The 7956-nt window shown below is 36.4% G+C and overlaps 1 protein-coding gene across 1 annotated transcript in view; it reads right to left on the bottom strand.

Annotated features, from left to right (window-relative positions):
- Window positions 1-500: 500 nt before the first annotated feature.
- LOC113238356 overlaps window positions 501-7956 on the bottom strand; it is a 27701-nt gene continuing 20245 nt past the window's right edge. Inside the window, exons 3-6 of the mRNA XM_026475197.1 lie at window positions 4001-4200; window positions 3216-3423; window positions 992-1561; window positions 501-625 (exon numbers count right to left, since the gene is read on the bottom strand). Coding sequence (XP_026330982.1) covers window positions 501-625; window positions 992-1561; window positions 3216-3423; window positions 4001-4200 — 1103 coding nt within the window. The remainder of the gene's footprint in view (window positions 626-991; window positions 1562-3215; window positions 3424-4000; window positions 4201-7956) is intronic.

The raw sequence follows: 7956 nt of genomic DNA, 5'->3' as shown, positions 1-7956 counted from the left end.
CAAACAGTTCACCAGAGGTAATAAATAGTCAAAGCGTAAAACGGAGCTACGTTAACGGCATTCATCACTTTATGACTTTTTAACACTCTCAGCGCTATAGAACAAACAATTTTTCTGAAGCAGCAGGTCACGTGGGCGGCGCGCGGGAGACGTATTTTTTTTTCACTGCACGCCGTGCCTGACTTTAAGAAACTTTTGTAGCAGGCCATGTGGGTTACCGGCGGGACACGAGATCGATACTTGATTATGGTCTGGATCAGTTGTTAGCCGACGAGCCAAACAATTGGCTGTGTTCGCCGAACGCACAAGTTATATTGTCGGCCTGCTGATGCAACTTTTGGCTGGTCTGTGGACAGGACTAGAAAAATCGAAAATAAATTTAAATTCCTAATTGTGGTACGCGGTGACCCACATGACCTGCCAGATAAAATTCGAAAATACGTTGTAGCCTGCTGCATTTGGGATTTTGTGGGCGGCCGGCGGCCCACATGGCTTGCTGGTTAACATTCGAAGACACAAAGTGGTCTGCTGCAGTCGAATTTTTGAGGGCGGCCGGCGGCCCACATGGTGCTAAGTGCTAAAAGCATTACACCTTCAGTGACGTTAAACTTGCACTTTACCCTTGCTTTAACAAGACTAAGATATTTTTAACCGTAAACTATAAACCAGGTTGAGTTAGTCGACAGTCAGAAAATAACGTTCTTAGAATGAGATGCAACTGTAACTTTGTTATATTGTGTACCGCTCAGTTAAAAAAATAAATTCTACTGTACACTTAGTGTAGACAAGAATTGTGGACAATAAATTCTAATGTGCTGCTGACCGTACCAATATTAAAACATGGGGTGAACGAATGAAGCTTCCCGGCACGACGTAATTTACTGTACATCTGGGGCAACATAATCAATAATCAGCAAGTACCTTACACCACGACGGCAAGCATTACCGTGTATGCCATCGATACGAAAGAAGCATGAATATTCATAAATACCTGAAAAGTCACCAGTGTCACCCCAGAAAACATTTTTCACAGCTTTAGCAACCGACGACCAAATATTCTCCTTATTAGAATCTGTATGTCTAACAACTTCACTGGATTTCTCGTTAATGCTTTCACCATCTTCAACAATTCTCTTAACACTGACTGTCTTTTTAGTTATAACAAATTTAAACTGTATTTCAGTTTCCTGTTCGTTAGTTTTTAAAACAGATGTAATACAGTTCTGTAAAGATCCAGCAATGTTTGCGCTAAGTGATGTGATAGCTTTATTCATTTTGCTTTCCATTGGATATTCCATGCAGGTTTTATAGAGCTCTACGTCTGTATTTGATTCAATGGATACTGCAGGACTTTCATCTTTGAAGTCAATAGCTCTTGGCATGTTGGGATGCTCGCCCATAGGTGGAGTGGTAACAGGTGGCTCTCTTTTAGTCACTGGGGTCCGTGCCATAGTGATACCGTTGTTTTCAAATCGGTTGATAAGTGCTTGAAATCTGGGGTTGATGCAGTATCGCGGTTTTTGTGGTCCGGGGGTTAACATTCTCTTTGGTTTACGAAATACTGTAAAAATGCAAAATTAACACATTGAGTAATGATACAAATTACTTCTATAGATACTGCAAACGTTGTTGTGACCGTTTTTGATGTGTGTAGTTGGCTGACCGAAGGAATGATAAACGCAAACTGACAGACTGAGGGCTTGTGTTATTTTGTTTGCCTAATTTTGTCACTTGTTGTATGACTTGATCTAATAAAAAAAATCTGGAATCGTAACTCCGATATTTTCTTTTTGAAGATTAAACAATACATGCTACTTTAAATGGGTCGAATTTCTATGAATTCATTCTTTTTTTTAATAATAATAATAATAATAATAATAATAATAAATCATTTATTGTCTGGTAACATTTTCTTCCTTAAAAAACTAATTAATCAAATACAACAAAATAAATAAATTTGAGACAAAAGGCAGAGGCTCAGCTTATGCTGGCACGGCGATAAGACCGCGCAGCGCTGTTTTTCATTCTCCCTAATCCCTATGGTCTTGAGCGGGATACATGTCAACGAGGGCATATAGCATAATATATTAAAAGACATACATTGCACAAAGAAACAATAACAAATTGATATGACATTGATGGAAATGTGGAGGAAAAAAAAACAATAAAATAATAATAATTATAATGATGAAACTAAAAAAAAAAATGGTAAAGAAATATTAACATAAACAGTTCATGGAAATCCTGGGTGTATGTGTGTATGTGTGTGTGTATGTGTGTGTGTATGTGTGTGTGTGTGTGCATGAGTGATCGGTATTGTGGTGAATGGGATTAGCAGTCATGTCAAAAAAGTCTACTATTTTTATGATTTTACAATATGCATGTTTCAGGTTTTCTGCAGCGAGTTGTCTGCGCAATAAGGCCGATTTGTATTTTATTCTAAAGCTATTGATGCGCATTTTATTCCTTAGCGGTGGAGGTAAGTCATTCCAGATACCCGCTGCATAATACCTGAAACAGCCCCTATATCGTGTTGTTTTATTTTTACGTATAGCCAGCAAGTTCAAAGTGACAGATCGGAGACTCCTATGCGTAATATTTTTTATCCACGTGAGTTTTTCAAATAGGTATTCCGGGGTTTTACTCCATACCAGCTTATGATTGCAACAGGCAAATTGCAGCTCTCGCCTAGCACTCATATTTAGTATGCATTTTTTATTAATGTAGGGTGTTATGTGCTCTCTTTTTGGTATTTTAAAACAGAATCTGATGCAAGCATTCTGGACTCGCTGAATAGATCGCCCCGTGCTGCTATTCAACCGGGGCCCGTAAACGGAACTACAATAATTAAAATAAGATAGCACGAGAGATTCAATCAACAGCACGCGTATGTCTTCTTTTATATATGGTCTTATTTTATAAAGCGTTTTTAGTTGAAAAAAAAGCGTTTTTAATTTTATTGTTTATATGTTGCACATAATTTTGCCCCTCATCCAGAATCAGACCAAGGTTGCGAGCAGATGTCACTCGCTCTAAAAATACTCTTTTTCCAGATCAATAAAAATATGCATTTGGCTTTTTACTTGAAATAGAACCAAAATTACCTCCTCAGATAATTTTCTGTGTCACTATACACATAAGTAGCCTAAATACCTGTTCAGGCAATTCATATCCCAATCACATTCGATTTTTTCGTTCGTTACGAAACAACGTACCTCTTTTTATTTTAGGTTCCTGTTGAAATACGGTATCCTCAGCAAATTTTACTTTCTTTATTTTTATCGAAGAATTTTCCCCATTAGCAGATTCTCCAAAAGTTACTTGCTTCTCTGAACTATCTTGACTGCCAAGACGCAGACGGCTTCCGGTTATTATGATACTTTTTAGCTTTTGAGGCTCGATTGCTAGGTCTGTTTTTGACGGCTGGAAACACATGAGTTATTTTAGCCTAGAAACTATTGAGAAATGGCACAATTTTCACGAATATATTTTGAACAAAAATTTCAAAACAAATAATATATTCTATCACTGTGCTATTTTTAAACTCAAGTAATGCCTCCGAAACTTAAAAGGCAAAATATTTTGGGATGTTTGGAGCCGTCAATTTCCGCTCGGTTCTGGATCCCATATGATATGCGTCATAACTCTGGTTTATCACCAATATCCGTTCTGAGAGCTTACAAACGCATAAGAAATAGTGCGTACGAAGTTTTGCTATCAGGATGTGGGATATCATACTCAGCAATCTGTGGGATTACACGGACAAAATCGTGTTTATTTAAAAAATATATATAAGAAATACGTATTTATCTTGGAGAATATTAGTTTTATAATTTAACACAATGTTTTAGCTAAAAGTTTACAAATTTTGTATTTTTTTTCTGACAACTAAGTAATTTTGTTGTTAAAGACTTAATTTAAAAACCGTCTCCCGAGTGTCATAAAAACAAATTAAAATTATAAGGTGAAGCTAAATAGAAAGTAAAAGTTGAAAATATACCTCATTGACATCAGTAACGGTACTCTGAACTGGGCTCTCAGCATTCTCTATTTCAGAGAGTGGAGAGTCAGCTCCCTGGCCATCAGTGAACATGGACCAACCGCCACTGGCAGGGTGCGTTGGCGTACTGGTCGTCACTGCTTGAACTAACTTCGCTAAGTGAGGAAGATGAGTTGGAGTTGTCATCTCTTTTTGATTGGCTGGAAAATTTAACAATATAGGATATATGAATAATTTAAATTCGTTTGCAATGGTAGTAAACAATCATATGACAATACAGACAAATGCAAACGCCACGCTTCTGAATTTCTGAGGACCTACGAGACAATGCATAATGTAATATGTACAATGACTGTTTATATAACTAGATTTGCAGCAGAAATGCCAGAATATTTTATTCATGTAGGTACATAGACTGTTAACACAAAAGTTGAACCAGAGTCGTTTAACTAATTACGGTACTGCTACTTATTATTAAAAATTGATGCCTTATTATTAAAAATTTCAAGTCATAAAAAAAGAAATTGTGATATTTGATATTAAAATAGTAGCACAGTAGTTTAAATGACGGCATGCTCAATGCACGTTAAAGTAAAAATAACAAAAATGAAAACGAACCAAATAAAAAATAATGATAGTATAAAAGTAACGGGACTTACTCGCGTAGTATGTTAGTCGGAAGCGGTCCTACTAGTTTCAGTCATAATCGATGGTCTTCATCAGGGGTTGAGTGCACCGTTCGCGACCGCGTCATGTCTAGTGCTAGACGTGTGTCCTAGTCTAAGTCCTATTACTTTTATACTATAATGTGTGATAACCGCGTTAGTTTTCATAATATAAAAAAATAATTCAGACGTAAAGCATTAACAACTCTGAAAGTACTGAACTGGAAGCAATTCAATGAAATGAATGCTAATTATTTGCAGAATGCAATTATGCGGAACAATAAGCAAATAAACGAAATTAAACAATAAATTGTAAAACCAATTATTTTTGGAGCATGATGATGTTTTTGACATTTTTGTCAAAAACATCATCAACATTAAGTTTAAAATTAAATATATCATTTGTATTTTCATATACAAACAAAGCTCTTTCACATGATACCTCACGATATATTACTTCATTTTCAGATTTAAAGCGGTTTTAGACAACTATTAAAAAAACACAACGCGTTTTTTTACACAAAATCTTTGAGTGGTTCGGCATTTCATATAAAAATAGAAAGATAGATTACTCGTTTGTTTGCTGAATCACAGTACATTACAAACAAGCTTATGACAGGTACAATGGTAGTCATAAAGAAAAAGGCTAGTCTAGGTTTGCGGGTATGGTCTGGAGTGTTATAATGTGTCAAGTGTAGAGTTGAGTGTACTGTGTCAGCAAAATGGGCCCGACTCAGCATTATGCCGCAGTTCAGTCGAACTACGACGCTGATGATTCTGCCAGGTCCTAAGGTGAGCGGGTAAGAAAGAAGTAACTCAGAATAGAGAATCGACACGGAGTTAGAATGTAATGTATGTAGGTATAACATTAATTGTATAGGTGAATAAGTTATTATATAAGCCATAAAACGTGGACAAGGTAACTGGAAAGAAAATAAAAAAGATGAAAGATCTAAATGTGTAAGTAAGTTGTGTGGTTGTATAATAATTGTAAATGGATGGTTTGGAATGGATGTGTTTTGCTTAAAGGTGTGTGTTTGTGCGTAGGTATGTAAAAAGTAAGTGGAGTGTATGTGTGGTTTATATATAACTATGAAACAACGTATTTATGACAGGGAAAATATTTTGTGGGCAGGTAGTGTAAAAGAGATTAAGATGTGAACTTTGATATTTGTATCGGACACGCGTCAAAATATTCTGTACAAAGTTTTTTTTAAGTGCGAATTTAAGAGTGAATTGATGTAAGATTTCTTAAGGGCGGTGGTATGTCAATCCATATTTTAGACGCGTTGTATTTGAAGCAGCCACAGAAAGCAGCCGTTTTATGTGTGGGAATAATGAGTGGCGGGACGCATGCTCTGAGAGTTCTGGCTTGACTATTTGTACGCCATTCCAGTTTTTTGTACAAATAAGTTGGTACTTGATTTTTTATGATTCCGAATAACAGAGTCGCAGTATGCAGTTTTTGTCGCTCACTCATGTTGAGGAGCTTAAAAGAATTTAGATAAGGCGTGACATGGGCGCGTGGGGTATTCTGAAACAATACCTTGCACAAGCATTTTGCACACGCTGAATTAATTTCTGGGATTTTTTACTAATACAGGGCCCATACACGGTGATGCAGTAATTTAGTGTCGATAGAACTATTGCATCACATAGCATTACCCTTACGTCTAAATTTATAAAATCTCGAATCCTGTATAGTAGACTAGGCTGTACTCTTTGAGTAGGATTGCTGGCTGAACATAGGTAGTGATTATAGTTTGTATTTGGAACGCTAAGAAAATAAGGAAGGATCTTGACATATCATAGTAAGATTATTGTTTCGTAACCCAAAAGTATAAAATATGTAAAATGGTAAAATAAACCAAAGTTTGAAGTTAATCCCGTTTTATATTATTAAAAGTACCTCTCGCAATGCATCTGAGCTACAGCCCTCTATTATAATTGGTGGAATTCGCCGGTTTACAATAATGGAAGTACGAGTCACGATGTGAAAATTTTTTATATTTTTATTTTGAAAAACCTGGCAATGGAAGAAGAAATATAATGTAATTCAAGCCTGCAAATGTTAGACGCAAGCTTACGATTGATGAAAGGATCCGATGAAGAAAAGTCCATAGTGAAATATTTTTATATGTTGTTACGACACAACCACAAGGAAAGCGCAACAAAAGGTCGTAATATATATTTTTATATTTAATATTGATTTATAATTGGTGCCAGTAAAAAGTGCGAGGAGGAAATATGTATGGTGTACCGGCACAAAGATTTAATGGGTTCAACGACGTAGATGAGTTTTTGAACCAATTTGAGACCATTAGTATATTAAATAATTGGTCTGATGTGCAGAAGAAATACGTGTTTGCATTGTATTTGGAGGGGCCAGCTCTGCAATGGTACAAAACGTATTCTTCTTCATACGTGTCGTATGATGTGATTGCACAGAGGTTGAGAGAGGAATTTCCCTCACAAATTGATTACGCCCGAGAATTTTATTATAGGCGACAGGGGCATAGTGAATCGCTTATAAGTTATTTTTATAGTTTAGATGTGTTAGCGAGGAAAGCGAATATTCAAGATGTTCAGTTTATTAAGCATTTTTTGAAGTCTTTGATACCCAATTTTAAATGGATGCTGGCAAGTAATTTGTATCTATCTAAAGAGGAGTTGAGAAAAACAATTATACAAGTAGATGACGTATTTAATCACAGTTATAGTGTGAGTCGAGAAGATATTGTATTGCCAGTAAATTGTCAAATAGAGCATTCTCACTGTTGGCAAACACAGGATGTCTCTGCACCGATAATTAGACCCGAGTCTAAGCAGTCGGAAGATTTAGTGCCACAGGCACCAGTTGTGCAGCAGGATACGCCAAGTCAAGGGTATTCACGAGCACATAGTAGTGGATCTTCGTCGGGATCTCCTCAACGTGATTGTCAGAAAAGCGCAACTGAACATGTAGAAAATTTGTCTACAATTGATGGTTCTAGCGTAGATAGGGCACCTTTTATATCTGTTTTTATTAATGATGTGAGTTGCGAGGCGTTGGTGGATACTAATGCTTCAGTTTCAGTAATTTCTCGGTATTTTGCGGAAAGGTTGCAATTGCGTATCGATGATAATCCAAGTTTTCCATTACGTACAGTGGGTGCAACGCCAATAAATGTGCAGTCGTCCACCAAAGTGTCGTTAATGATTAATGGAAGGGAATATCCTTCGAAGTTGCTGGTTGTAGACGATCTTGAAAAATATTTGGTTCTGGGTCGAGATGTTTTGGAAAAGTGTAAT

Source organism: Hyposmocoma kahamanoa, unplaced genomic scaffold (assembly GCF_003589595.1).
Source record: "Hyposmocoma kahamanoa isolate Upper Pololo Valley unplaced genomic scaffold, ASM358959v1 95, whole genome shotgun sequence".
NCBI lineage: Eukaryota > Metazoa > Arthropoda > Insecta > Lepidoptera > Cosmopterigidae > Hyposmocoma > Hyposmocoma kahamanoa.
The sequence above is the reverse complement of the archived record's forward strand: the minus strand, read 5'-3'. Positions and strand labels throughout refer to the sequence as shown.